This window comes from Coccidioides immitis (assembly GCF_000149335.2).
Source record: "Coccidioides immitis RS genomic scaffold supercont3.4, whole genome shotgun sequence".
Taxonomy (NCBI): domain Eukaryota; kingdom Fungi; phylum Ascomycota; class Eurotiomycetes; order Onygenales; family Onygenaceae; genus Coccidioides; species Coccidioides immitis.
The window spans coordinates 3136476-3150502 of record NW_004504311.1 but is presented as its reverse complement, the minus strand read 5'-3'; the positions used below and the strand labels follow the sequence as shown (position 1 = coordinate 3150502).

Below are 14027 nucleotides of genomic sequence, written 5' to 3'. Positions count from 1 at the left end.
TCCGTACGGTTGCAGCGGAAATGATCACAGATCCACCTGTGGGTGGTGCCTTGCATCAACTTGCGGCTTTAGCTCAGTTGGGAGAGCGTTAGACTGAAGCCCCAACTTCAGTTTGCAATCTAAAGGTCGCCTGTTCGATCCAGGCAAGCCGCAGTTCATTTTTTCTTTGTTCTCTTTTTCCTTATATATATATATATTTTTTTCCCCCTTTCCCCTTCGTCTCGCTCAACTGTTTGCATAGGAATTGAGTATTAATATGCCCTTAATTCCTTGCTCCTCTACTCCGTACCCTTTCTCCATTGTCCATTAGCATATAGCTACTAATGAGCACATCAGGAACCGCATACAGAGTACCCCGTACACTCATCAAGGTTAGCACGCTGTGTTAACTTGTCTTTGCTTCGTATTTTCGTGATTTAAAGTCCTTGTCGCCATTCTGATTTGAAGGTTAGCCTGTAAAGATCAACACATATAGCCAGGCTTCTGCTTCCTCTTGCTCCATATTTCTCTTGGTAACGGCACAGGCTGAGAGCCGACAGAATGTTTTCGTCGCGAGGCATAATCCAAAGTGAGCTGAGAAGGGCTTGGTAGGAGCGCTGACTGCAGAACATCCTTCGCTTAAATGAGCCTCGGCGTGGTAGCCACGTGCGGTAAAGCAGGGATGGGGTGCCGTGCTCTGTTGTTTGGACAAGGACCAGAGCACACTCACTACTCCAAAGTTAGTGTCCACAAGAGCTTGAGTTCTTTGATACCCCCTAGCACGGTGCTCCTGCGGGCTGGGCTGTGCAACGCTGGTGAGCGAGCTGATTCGCGCTCTCAGCCTGACGCGAGGAACACACTGTGGCGCAAGTGTGGCTGGCTCCCCCGCGACGTCCCCGCCGTGGTTCTCCCCGCCATCGTCAACTTGTTACAATGGGAGAATAGGGCAGATCGAGGACGGGCCTAACAAACTATTATATTTGAGCCAGAACAGCCCAAAAAAAATAAAAAAAATAGCTAGCTCCTTCATCCTAATATTCACCCCTCGAGAATTTGTCTTGATTCCTCCCATTTTCGTTTCTCGCTGAAAAACATGGCCAATCCGTACCAAAACTACTCTGGGGCACCAGGTTGTATGTGTTGATGCCTGCCCCGATCCAATCCCAATTGCTAACTTACCCTTCTGAGAAGATAACCCAAACCCCGCATATGCTCAACCTGGTCAACAGCCTCCCCAACAGCCGCCGCCCCATGGTGCGCCTCCTCAGGGTTACTATCCACCTCCACAGGGCTACCCTCCACAGGGCTATCCTCCTCAGGGCTATCCTCCGCAAGGACAATACCCTCCGCCTGGCCAATACCCTCCACAGGGCCAATATCCCCCTCCCCAACAGCCAGGTTATGGGTATCCTGCACAACCTCCCCCGGGTGGGTACAGCATACCCCCAGGTGCTCCCGGTTACGGAGCGCCCGGCCAGTTTCCCCAGCCTGGGTACGGGGCACCCGTCGCTCCGACTCCACCGTCGCCAGGATATATTCCTGGCCAGATGGCAACAGGCCGAGATGCAACCAAAGATGCAGAGGCCCTCCGAAAGGCCATGAAGGGGTTCGGCACTGACGAGACGACCCTAATTGATATCTTGTCCCGTGCCGACCCATTGTATATGGCCCTCATCAACGATACGTACACTAAGAAGATCAAGCGAAATCTTGAGCAGGACATTGCCAAAGAATGCTCTGGAAAACTTGAAAAGGTTCTCTTGGCCCTTGTCCGTGGGCCATTGATGCAGGATGTATATGCGGTCAATGAAGCTATCAAGGGGATGGGCACAAACGAAAGCCTACTCGACAACGTGCTTCTCGGTCGAACCAACGCGGACATCAAGGCGATCAAAGAAGCGTATAAAAAGACATTTGGTTCCTCTCTAGAAGCTGACGTACGCGCCGACCTCTCGGCGGCCACGGAGCAGTTCTACAACAACGTCATGGCCGCCGAGCGCGCTGAAGAAGCCACACCCATCGATCCTAACTTGATCGACCAAGACGTCAAGAGTCTTCACGGTGCATTGCGTGGAAACCTCGGTGTCCCTAAATCCGTGGTCTTCCAGATGCTGGCCCGGCGATCAGATGCTCAGCTGCGTGCCATTAGTGATGCGTATAAGGCACAAAACGGCACGGATCTTGAAGCGGATATATCTGAACTCTTTGACGGCCATATGAAGGATGCCCTCGTGCAGATACTACGTGGAGCCAGAAATCCAGCCAGGAAGGACGCGCAGTTGTTGGAAGAAAGCATGGCTGGGTTTGGAACCAAGGATGAATTGCTGATTTACATGGCTGTTAGGGTGCACTGGAATCGCGACCATATGGAGAAAGTGAAAGACGCGTATCGAAATAAGTATGGAAAGGAGCTGAGAAGTCGTGTGGCAGGAGAGACGAAGGGCGACTATGAGAAAGCCTTGTTGGCGGTTTTGCAGTGATCACATCTGCACTGCATGTTTTTTTCCAGAGTAATAGTCAATTTCTTTTCAAATGATGATGATGATGATGGTACAAGTTCTGTTTGCTGCAACCATTCAAGTCTCTGATTTCTGATGTGGTTCAAAATGACTTGATATTGCTTGGTTTCCACAGCACGGCTACCATGTATCCAGCCCGTGTGCGGAGTAAAGTTTATGTATTAATATTGTTAAAGTAAGTGTTCAACTCTGTGATCCTAAATTTATCTTCTCATTTATGGATCCTTTGACCGCCACGTAGCATCCCCAAAAGTATATGCACGAAATAGGACGAATGGAGATGACAAGGAATACGCTCTGAAGTCCAGTAAAACCCTGGATTGGGGGCAATCGCCATCATTAATTACATATAGGTATCTCCGTATCATAATTCAGGGTCAGTCGCAAAAGCGGAAAAGAGCAAGAACTGTCCAATCTCCAATCTATATAAACTAGAAGATTAGCATTCGCTGGTCAATGGGAATAGAATAAATGGGACCCATGTACGGGACGTGACGGCACGTACCAGACAGCCAACCATCAACCACCACCTCATTATCCCATTATATACGGAGTACCCATCATATTGTTTACCAACCAAACCGAAAAATTAAGTAAAAGAAAGTCCCATCCGTCGATTGAATGCGGTCGCTCAACGATGTCGCTCATGGCTGTTATTGTCTTCATGATCGTCCTTCAACAACCCACGCACGCTCTCTCTAACACTAAAGCCACCAAATAGCCAATCATTCGCATGGCGACCGCAGTGATTCACAGTGCCACTTAGTCGCTTATAATCGTTGCTGCTTTTCCGCGAACTGTACGATTGTCGTTTCTTCGAGGACGAATGCGATTGTTCTGAGGGAGATGTTATCGGACTCATTGGCAGCGGAGAATCCATTACATGGCCAGAATGGGTGAAAGTGTTTTCCGTAGGTGACACCACGAGTGTGGTAGTAGTATCTGTGGCGTTGGTGATAATCGGTGCGGGAGATTTTGACCGTGAGAGACGAGTGCTCAAGAAGCGGCGGCGGGTTGGGGACTTAATGTCCAGCATTGTGTCGGCGTGAGAGTGCTTTTCTTTGTCGTGGGAGCTGTGGAAGCCGGGGAGATGGATGGGTAGAGATGGGATACGAGAATGAGACGACTTCTTGCTTGAATGGCCAGTGGTCGAAGATTGGCTATTGGATCGGCTGGACTGCGAACCAGATGGGGGGGAATCGGTCATTCTCTAGGTATGCTCTGTAGGCTGTCTGTTATGCGGCCGGAGACGTAGAAGATAAGTTTCTCGAGGCGGTAAAAGAAAACACTTCTATTATTAAACGCTTTGAGAATCGAATAGTCGATTCAATCGACGACGGCTAATGTCAAAGCTTGAATTGGGCAACGACTAAAGAGAGTAGATCGAAGACGCGCTGCGCCGTTGCACACTGCTTCCCAGCGCCAGAGCGGGCCCCCGTGGCCGATATGCAGGCAAGTGCAGTTTCCAGGCGTCGTGCCACAAATTGTGCCAATCCAGTGGCTCTCAACTCTCCGGGAGGTCGAAGAAGAACAAGAGTCACGAGAGAGTTGCTGTCGTTTTAATCAAACTGACAGACAATCCGCGCAGCTATGGGGAATCGAAACAGAAAAGTATTGAAACGAAACGGCATCCCGCCAGCAGTATTTATACGCAAGCCCGATCCCTTCTTTGATCTCGAATTCCCCTCAATTCCTGCAATCTCGCTGTGAATCAGCGATGGGCCCGGCAAAAGAGCAGCTTCACGATTGGCTGTGACGTATCCCATTGCAGGGATCTCGCATTTGCGCTTCACCCGAAGGAGTCATCGCGCCGCTGCCCCGGATCACCCATTGGATCGTTGGTGGGATAGTGGACAGCGAGGGCATCCACAATCCACTCTAGTCCGCGTTGGGTCGGAATCCCCACGGTCAAGCAGCCCTGTGATCCTTAGATTCCCGCACTTTGAGGGTGGTGAGCCGCATTCCCATCCATAGGGCAGCCGAGTTGAGGCGGTGACTGGACTTGTGTGCCAAGAACAGCCCGCACGATGCCACGAAACCGATCGGAATGGTTGGATGAGAGATTATCTGGCCGCAACACAGCAGGCCTTTCCTTTTTTTTTTTTTTTTTTTTTAAATTGTTATTTTAGCTCAAGTCATCTTGAGAAGCGGGAATATAGCACGAAGGTTTGGATTTCGTGCAGGTCTGGTGGTGTCTTACACAAAAAGGCTGACGAAGTTGGATAACTTATGTCGTTGGAGAACTTTAAATTCCAAATTGTCGGGAGTTTAACGAGCTCGCCCAGTTCATTCTTTAAAAGCTTGACATGGGCTTAAAAAACAAAAATACTTGTGATACTTTTTTGGATTTTTGACTTGTGGATGGAATTCGATCTAGCTGGAACCGAGTATTCCCGGAGGGAATCGCCCGAGGCTTTAAAAAATCCAGCATCTTGATATGTGCGATACATGGGCCATTTGCACTCAAACCAGACATCAGAGCCGAAAACGCTGTCTATCTTTCAAGTCGATGCAAATGCTAAGCTTGTTCGCGACAAAAGCCATGCACCGTGACTACCTTGGTGCAATCTTTCCCCTGACTTTGCCCATACAGGGCTCATGACTAACCTGTTGCTTGAACGTGTTCCGTCTCATGCTCGAAAAAATAAGAACAGGGTTCTTGCTGAAAATTACCTAAAATGTTTCAGCTCTAACTAGTTAATGCCTCGATCATTTCATCTACCCGAAAAAGCTACGTTAAAAAATGCGTTAGAGAAAAAAAATTCTTGATATCTGAATTTGTGCTGTGGTTTATCAAGGCTGGAACCGAACGCGCGAAACGTCAATTTGGCCGAAATAAAATATCTCTCAAAACCTGTCAGGGAGATATCAAGAGCAACTGAGCAAAGTGGACTTGTTCGGGCTTCGAAGACCAGAGTCTGGGCCGCATATATGCAGCTCAACGTTTCGCAAGACAAAGAACTGAGAGGCCAAAAATTTACCTCTTGGTTGATGGAACCAAACATGTGCATTGGCAGACGACCATTGTCAAAGATTGGGCGAGCCGCCCCGGAACCGATATCATTTTATCAACGTATTTTGGACGGCTGGCTGCATTTCACTCAGTCGAGAGTGTTTTGGCGCACAGTCCGAGGTCACTCTTATGATCCTTGCAGAGGGAAGCCAGCACCGTTCTTGGCGCTATAGCAACTCTCTTGGCACGAGCTGAAAAATGCCATCGTGTATCATCTGGTGCTCAGTACTCTATATATATTCCATGAAGAGTAACTAACAGCGTCCTCGTTGATCGAATCTCCTTGTGCTCCTGTGGATCAATGGCTTGGTCAAAGCCTAGACATCTATGACGAATGCTATTCCTATTTTCGGTTACTACTTAAATCAGCACGCTCGAATAAGCGGTACACATGGTCTAAAACATGGCCAAGGGCTTGTACCATATTCGGAACTTCCAGTGATGACCTTGCTATGCCTGATAGCTCGACATGCCCTTTACGCCAAAATATTTTTGTCTAATATACTCGAGGTTAACCTTAATATATTGCTTCGCGGTGCTGCAGCTATTCCATGCTGCAAACGCTTAGTCGGAGTGCTATGGTAGCTCCTGTCTCTCTAGATTTGGCGAAATGCTCATTCCTATAAGATCTTCGCCATACAGCAGACTGACGACCATTCTTAAAACGCATATTACCATTCCATCTGTCGAATGAAAAGGCGCACTATGGGGGAGAGGGTGACGTATGTATAAAATTTGAATCACCTTGTGGACTAAGGAAGAGGCAAGGCACAATGGCTAATTCCAACTCCAAGGGCCACCAAAACTTTCCCATCGCTCGGCTACAAGGGGTTTGAACAAACCACCGGGGTTTGCAAATTTCTGTTCTGTGAACTCTGTTTCTAGAGTTGAATTATGCGATGGAAATCGCCCATGGTTGGCCATCACGCATAAGGGTGTCTGCAATGTTTTGGCACAGAAGCGGCCATCCAGGGTCTGGGATGCAGTTGAAAGCCGAATGAATACTTTCCGGGATAGACGGAACGCCCTTCTGAGAGAGACGTCTGCCCCAGCGGATTTCCTAAACTATGTTCTGGAGGAAAGGCTGCTGTGAAGAGCTAAGCAAATTATTGATATGGGTCGCCTGTGCCACATGCGTCAGAGATGGGAATAAATAGTTACCTGATATTGAAAAATAAGTCAAGAACCGGCAAATTTTCATGCGGTTGCTAGGAGTATGGCTATTTGAGCTTTTGTTCCTGCCTGAATTTTTACAGTCACCGATTGCGACGACAGCTCCGTCGAGGTGGTGATCAAGAGCAGCTGCGGGGTGTTTGCTCTGCCAATCCCATAACTTTTCGGTCATGAGACTCTGTGAAGACCATTTCGATTTTCTTAAAACTTAAAACAAGAATGAGATCGAGGAATTCTTCTATGGTTTCCCCCTGCCATGATGATAACACAGGAAGATTTGACGGGCCTGAAGGGACCGAGATGAAGAAACCGATGCTATGCGATGCGTGGCCTTCAGAGCGGAACTAGTCAATCTGGTCGCGGCCTCGATGTGCCATCTTCTTGGCAGGGGAACTTCGCTTGGGACAAGCTAACTAACTAAGTAACGAACTACCTAACCAAGCTCGGTACTCCGTAACCTGTCCGCCAAGCGCAGCGCCACGCAGCTGTGGCTTGCTGCCCGCTATGTAGTTACCGATTCACTTCGACAGTTATATAGCGGGCTGGACGAAGACGGGCTTCTCATGCTCCAGGTATGCCCCCTACCAGGGCCTCACTTGCACCAGGTGAACGTTGCGATGCCATATTCATCTGATACTTATATGATGATTCTTTTCCGGCCAACGCCCCTGCGCCTGCACCCGTTACCCTAAATCAACTCGAACTTCTCGCCCTCCTCGACTCACAGCAGCTCTTCAGGATCAAAGTATTGATGCTGAGGTGAAAAGAGATACTCAAGAGGTGTTCCGAACTTGAGCACTATCTCAAAGGACTAAATTCTACTTGGAATTCTTTCTAAGCTTGATGCCAGTTTCTTCTCTCTCTTTGCGCATATTCCCCGCAGGCTTCTCTGTCGATACATAATAGATGGTGTTATCCCTCATTCATGGCGGCTGCTCTTTGTCGCTGGCTATGTTTGCTTTGTGACAATACTAAAAAATCCCAGTGGTTTCTCCATAGGTATCTGCTTCTTGGAGCTCTTCCTTTATGAGCCTGTCATGGAATCATCGCGCTTAAGGACTCAGCTTGTCTTCTCAGCGGATAGCTGGGAGTTTCTTGCCAGGACCTCTTCTTCTATCCATTTTGTCTGCTACTGATGAACCTGAAAGTTTGTTCAGCACTTGACAGCTTGGATTCTGGGATTTCCTGTGGCAGAAGCCACGACCCAATCAGAGGCACCTTCCACTATCAATTTCTGAATAATCGAAGTTATTCACATTAAATTCAAAAGTTCTCATGAGATTCATTGCATGAGGATATCCATTTTACTCAGTTCTCATTGTTAATCATATGTATCATTAAGTTTTACAGGAAGCCTGCCCAGCCAGCAGCAGCTTTTTGAGGCTTGATTGAAACCGCAATCTTAGCTTAGACGGGAGATTTTGGCCTGTCGCCTCTATGGAACCAGAGGATATCCGTACCATCATTGGGATCAGCGTCGCGGCCACTGCTGTCATCATTTTCTGTGGTTACTGTACTTGGAGAGGGGTCAAACAGCTCGACAAATTGAGGGGCTCTAAGCACGAAGTGCTACCAGTGCGCGAAGAAGAAACAGCACGCGTCCGCTTTTCTCCCAACGTCCAGGTCATTTAGATACTTCGGATCAACTGGGCTCAGGAACATCGGCGCTGTGGAGTGGGGGACAGCTCTGTAACATGTGGCGAGGCTTTATTTCCATTAATGGCTCCAGTTCACAGTCATATTTTGCAGTCCAGACAGAGCATCCTCCCTCCTCGTCCTGCACAAGGCCCACCGGGCCAAGTACGTGCTGTCAATTCCGTCTTTGGGTTCACATCCCTTTTGTCTCTATTCGTGGCTTCATTCCTCATCTTCGTTGCCGCCATATTTTGTTGGAAAATTAGTGCCTTTCTCCGCATATTTACTCGACATAGGGTGATCGGCGGAGGAAAAGAGGCAGGCATTCGCTATGCAAAGACGTGGTATGGTTGGGTACCTCTGGATCGTCGTCAAAAGCAGCGGCAGCGGAGGCAGCAGTGGTTCAAGACACTTCGAGGCTGGTTAGCCTGGAGAACTTGTCACACCGATTACAGTTGGGTCTGGTGGGACCCGCAAGGCAAGAAACTTGAGAAGAGAGTACGAGACCAGCAGCCCTTGAGTTGGATCCCATCGTCGTTGACAGGCTATGTCTTTGACCCTGCCGGCTCCACGTCCAGTCTAAGTCATCAAGTCAAGCGTCCCCAAGACGAAGGAGTGGCAAATTTAACCGCCAAAAATGCGTCAAAATTGAAAAGCAGGGATGTCGTGCCTGTTGAAAATTCACATTTTCCTTTTGTGCGGAAGCGGCCTAAACGAGAAAGACAACTTCGAGTTCCCCAGGAGCATCAGCCGTCGCCCAACATCAGTAATACTCTAGCCTCCCAAGCTGATATCACATTTGGGAATGATGGGCAGCTCAGTCTGAATGAACAAGAAAACCGTCCAGCAACTCCCTACTTACCACCTGCTTGTAAATCATCGTCCAAGCGCTGTGTTTCGCTCCCGCATTCAACCTTTGAAGTAACACAGAAAAGCGAACCCCGACCCGCACACGTCCCAAGATGTGTATCTGATGGAGCTTCATTCAAAAACCCCAAGTTATGCGAGAATCCACGCTCTAAGAATTCCACAGCAGCGTCCACACCTTCTATTCTAAGTACTGGTGGCTTCGAGGAACCAATGCCAACCATGAAGGCTGAGAAGCACTTGTCATGGAGATACAAGGCTTGGGGCGCACGAATGCAACGCGCAACCTTTCCTAATACACCGATTTGGCTATGTGGACTCGCCGGTCGGCCTGGAACTCCATTTCCAGATGCCCTAAGGAGCTTAATTTCGACAGGATCAGGCTCTGAATGCTGCAGGTCAACAATAGATTATTCTCATTTGCCCGTTGCGTCTAACTCCTCCATGGCTGGTATCTATTCTCAATCAAAGCATGCCATCTCGCCTTTACCATACCGCTTTAGGATGCATCCAAGTCAAAAAGAAAGGATACGCACAATCTACTCAAGCACGGATCGTTTTCTGAGTCAGTCTTCACTGAAAGCTAGCCGCAAGTCGTTTAAGAATCATTCGGATCATGCCATAGAAGAACCGGGTCCATCTGTTTGGACCGCCAAACAGTTACAGAACCAACATGGCGGCAGTATTCGAACTCAAAGACAAATCAGTAACCCTGAGGTACGCTTGCTTGACGACCTTGAACGCAAACTTGAGTGGCTCTCTAGCGAAATGGACCCTGGGCGCAAAACGGATAACTTTTCAGTAGTCTATAACCACTGGTTGAACAAAACCACATGGGTAGTCTATGATCCGCCGTCAAGAGTTCCATCTACAGAGAGAAGGCTTTATGGAGATCCTAGGTTCAATTATCCTTATCAGGCTAAAAGTGAACTTCGCAAAGCGGAACGTCCTCCCATTCAAAGGAGCAAGCTGCACACTCCCAAAATAGATTCGTGGCGTTTGGCGGTAAATTCTGCGAGGCAGTCAGCTGGAGTTCAGAGATTTTTAAAGGCAGTGGAGTTATTTGAAGGTTCTGCCGACGAACCACCAGATGGCGCGATCGACACTGCGACTTGGATCCTAAGAAAACCTCCACAGGGGTTCGAAATGTCGACGAAACAAAAGAACGCATATTTCGAAGGTTGCGGTGGATGGTGCGAGAAGTTAGATTACTGGCAGAACGTTCCGAGAGCCTACCGGGCGCGAAAGGTAATTTGTGAAGGAAAAGCGAACCGAAGGAGGATGGCGGAGGTGGCGAAGATCGTGACCAGGGGCTGTAAGCGGACCGTCAGCAAGGTTGTGCCTCGTTTACCTCAACATAGCAAACGGAAATCTGCAGTGAAAGATGCAGGAAGGGTAACAAAATCAAGCTGGCATCCGCCGCCGCCGAAATATCAGAAAAGGAAGAAGCCTGTTCTGAACGGTCACAGAGCCGGCTTAATCGAGCGTCATCCCAATATACCTTATGCCATTGCTCCCAACGCTTTTATGTCAATCGCCGCTTCAGTTAATTTGATTCTGGGAGAGCGCACAGTGCGCCCCCTGGATGCTCCACCAGTTGGAGCATAGCATAGCACCAGCTATTTTGGAATTATTTCTCTGCATCTGGTTTCTTCCTGTTGCTACTAACTGCATAGTCCGGACTCGCTCGTTGTCATGCGCCTCTTGGGCTGTCTCCGCTATTTTTGACATTTTTATTTCGGGTCTTGGGAAGGGTTTATAATTCCATTCGTTTTTATTCAGGGTAGATAGCTGTCTAATAATTGAAAACATGGCACTTAAAAGGATTCCCTGAACTCCGATTCAATGCGCCCAGATCCCAGAAACAAAAGGATTATTGTACACAAGCCACATTATCCTCACCGTTGTGAATCGTCCGGCAAGGAGAGGCCACAAGCTGCAAGAATGTTGAGACCCGACATAGGTTCGTATAAAGGTGGGAATGAAGCAGAGCTGCAGCTAAAACCCCGGGGGGTTGACTCTCTGGCTCACTCGAGTCCACTTTGGAAGCTCTGTAACGAGAAAAAGACAAAGTCAGAACAGGCATTCAGTAACGCTTTTACACCGTCGTGCATCCCAAACTCCTTTTTTCCGAAGCAAAGCCTGATGGAAGAAGCACCCCCAGCTCCGTATTCCCCAAAAAAAAAAAAAAAAAAAAAAAGAAAAGAAAAGAAAAGAAACACGTAGCGAGTGTACATACTATGTATTCCCTTTCTGTACGTCTTCTCCTTCCGATCGAAGATCGTATATTTATCCTTCGGCAACATCTCCTCTTCTCTCGGCATCTCGCTGTACCATCGTTCAACCGCCTTGGCGCTCTTTCCGCCGTTGCGCTGGAGAGCTGCATTCACGGTGTCAACGACTTTGTCTACTGCTCGTAAGCGCTTGCGCTGCCGTGCTTTTTGCATGGATGAGAGGCGCCAGGGGATTTTCCTAGATGAAAAGAGCTGGTTAGCTGTGGTTGCTTTTGCGATTGTGAGGATGGCGGGGGAGGCTCGGAAGGGATTGGAGTACCATAGCAGACCTCCCATTACGGGAGAAGTGGGCTTGAACATCTTTGCGAAAGAAAAGAACACTGCGGGTTAGGACGATTGTGATCGCGGTCGCTGACGGGGTTGGTGCTGGAGCGGTGATGCGAGTTGCGAGATGATTTTCAAGGTGGTCCGTGCACGACGGTTTCCCTTTTGTTCTCAGAGCGAAAACTGTCATCAAACGCGGGTAGTATATTAAACATTTGGATTCGCTCCCGCCGGACAAACTGTTCCCTCATTGCATTGCAAGCGCGTTTGCTGCTTTTACAGCTGCTCAGGCTGATTTTGTGTTCTCTTAATATTTGCGACCAATGGAAAGTCGGTAACATTCTGACCTGTGCGCTTCATCGATGCATCTCAGCCATGGGACGTTGGAACAGCCTTCCTCCTTCTGGAGGTTCTGCTCTTCCTTGACCATGTTCCAAGTCGCAGCATTGTGCCGTGGCTTTCTTTACACCTTTAACACGACAGAGGTGCATGGACAAGAAGCGTTTCTGAAACTCCTGGATGAACGGAGGGACCATACGAGCAGAACGAGGGGTTTAATAACTGGTAGGCTTTGCGCTCTAGTATTCAAATGATGATTCCATTCCGACAATATATTATAATGAATGACCTGGTCACTAAGATATATCTTTCTTTTGAGATAGTTTCGAATCATATTAGCGTGTACGTAGATGAATAACCGCGTCTTGGAAGCACTCGACGAAGTATATGAACTGAATGAACTATGGCTGCAACATAGTATGGATGACCCTTTGATGTGGGGAACTATCCCGCTGCATAATCACTGGGGATATCAGTCGTTCAATCGCAGATGGGCGTTTGGAAGCCACGACATCTGTTTCAGTAATAGGTGGGCAGATTTCCAATTGAGTAGCCAATATGAAGAGCCTTTTCGCCTGATGTGGAGTTTGGTATATCATTAGGGTCCTTTCTGCCTTTTTCACGCTTGGTCAAGTCCTTCCGACGCATAGGCTCTACCATTCCCCCTACGGTGGCCTCTTCCAGCCTACCGTCACTCAAGCGATCCGATTGCTCTCAAAGGGTCCGTTCCCTACAAATCCCCACACCGCGCCGGCTGATCTGCAACAATGGAGCCTGCAGAGTGTCTGCGTCGACCCGTTCTCTGAGGTGCCCATGGCATATACTACCACAAGCCATGATTCATACTTAGCACCGTCAGCATACGCATGCAACTCATATTCATGGATTCATATCTTCCCAGAGGGCATGATCCATCAGTCCCCGCCCAAAACCATGCGGTATTTCAAATGGGGCGTATCCCGGTTGATCCTCGAAGCGTCACAATGCCCTGACGTCGTTCCTATGTGGATAGAAGGAACGGATGAAGTTATGCATGAGAGTAGGACGTTTCCGCGGTTCCTCCCGAGAATAAACAAGAAGATCAGTGTCACTTTTGGAGAAAAAGTTGACGTTGAGGCTGTTTTTGGCGACTTAAGGCGACGCTGGCAGAAGATAAAAGCTGAAGCTGAGAGAGAAAGTGGATCTGCTCCCCTGGGAGTTCTCAATGAAGAGCTCATGTACGGGGAAGAAGCAGTGGAACTGCGGAAAGAATGCACGATGAAAGTTCGAGAACTAGTCCTCCAGGTTCGCCGCTCACGAGGGTTACCAGATGAGGATCCCAAAGCCAGTCTTGCCGAGACTTGGGCACAAGAAGGCCCGAAAAGAGAAGGCAAAATGGAGGACGACTCTTGGGTTCGAGATATTTGATCGTATGTATTTGTATCTATCCTATATGATTTGCTGATAGACGTGTATACCACTAGAAAAAAAAATGCATGATATTGTGTTTGTTATTGCGAGCTGGCTGCGGGCCCATTGAGGCTGACCCGGTTGTGGCAAGGCTCGACGTGCGGTGCGAATTACTAACTTACATTAGTCGGTATTGCCTTGCTTCCAGATGTTGCCGTTCGTTCTCATATCGTTGTCCTCAGGTGGACACCCGCTTTAATCGTTTTAGGGATGGAGGATAAGCAATAATCATTTTGGCAGCAATCCACGGAGACGAAGATTAGGTTTTGGTCTGCTTCTTCGGCAGCGGAGCTATATTAATAATGACGATTTGAATCTCGTCAGCTATCTCCATTTCTAAGCTGGACTTGCAACTGGCTGTTCAAGCTCCTCCTCTCCACAATCCGCCGTGGATAGCCGAGCCGCTCAACATCTCTACGGGCTCCAACCTCAGACCCCGATGAACTCCCTCTCCGCTCCCCAGGATTTTACACGGGAGTCCCACAGGGCGGTGGC

The 14027-nt window shown here is 48.6% G+C and overlaps 6 protein-coding genes and 1 non-coding gene across 7 annotated transcripts; 6 read left to right on the top strand and 1 right to left on the bottom strand.

Moving 5' to 3' along the window:
- Window positions 1-62: 62 nt before the first annotated feature.
- On the top strand, window positions 63-153 carry CIMG_15093. Its single transcript has one exon. It is a non-coding gene; the product is annotated as a tRNA-Phe (tRNA).
- A 919-nt stretch (window positions 154-1072) lies between these two features.
- On the top strand, window positions 1073-2459 carry CIMG_05370 (annexin; the record flags this gene model as incomplete). The annotated part of the gene is made up of 2 exons (XM_001245928.1): window positions 1073-1112; window positions 1171-2459. 2 exons carry the CDS (start codon window positions 1073-1075, stop codon window positions 2457-2459), a joined length of 1329 nt encoding a protein of 442 aa, XP_001245929.1.
- A 1143-nt stretch (window positions 2460-3602) lies between these two features.
- Window positions 3603-4472, top strand: CIMG_13462 (uncharacterized protein; the record flags this gene model as incomplete). The annotated part of the gene is made up of 4 exons (XM_001245926.2): window positions 3603-3712; window positions 3851-3954; window positions 4074-4139; window positions 4270-4472. The coding sequence occupies 4 exons, from the start codon at window positions 3603-3605 to the stop codon at window positions 4470-4472; spliced, it is 483 nt and encodes a 160-aa protein (XP_001245927.2).
- A 1744-nt stretch (window positions 4473-6216) lies between these two features.
- Window positions 6217-6927, top strand: CIMG_11520 (uncharacterized protein; the record flags this gene model as incomplete). Its single annotated transcript, XM_012358486.1, has 2 exons — window positions 6217-6233; window positions 6397-6927. The coding sequence occupies 2 exons, from the start codon at window positions 6217-6219 to the stop codon at window positions 6602-6604; spliced, it is 225 nt and encodes a 74-aa protein (XP_012213909.1). The 3' UTR covers window positions 6605-6927.
- A 1476-nt stretch (window positions 6928-8403) lies between these two features.
- CIMG_05366 (uncharacterized protein) lies at window positions 8404-10794 on the top strand (the record flags this gene model as incomplete). The annotated part of the gene is made up of 1 exon (XM_001245924.2): window positions 8404-10794. One exon carries the CDS (start codon window positions 8404-8406, stop codon window positions 10792-10794), a length of 2391 nt encoding a protein of 796 aa, XP_001245925.2.
- A 164-nt stretch (window positions 10795-10958) lies between these two features.
- On the bottom strand, window positions 10959-12010 carry CIMG_05365 (mitochondrial 54S ribosomal protein YmL31). The gene is made up of 3 exons (XM_001245923.2): window positions 11740-12010; window positions 11426-11658; window positions 10959-11237 (listed from the first exon to the last, which is right to left on the bottom strand). The coding sequence occupies exons 1-3, from the start codon at window positions 11778-11780 to the stop codon at window positions 11185-11187; spliced, it is 327 nt and encodes a 108-aa protein (XP_001245924.1). The 5' UTR covers window positions 11781-12010; the 3' UTR covers window positions 10959-11184.
- CIMG_05364 (monolysocardiolipin acyltransferase) lies at window positions 11966-13583 on the top strand. The gene is made up of 4 exons (XM_001245922.2): window positions 11966-12308; window positions 12407-12425; window positions 12502-12612; window positions 12686-13583. The coding sequence occupies exons 1-4, from the start codon at window positions 12107-12109 to the stop codon at window positions 13488-13490; spliced, it is 1137 nt and encodes a 378-aa protein (XP_001245923.2). The 5' UTR covers window positions 11966-12106; the 3' UTR covers window positions 13491-13583.
- The last annotated feature ends 444 nt before the right edge of the window (window positions 13584-14027 follow it).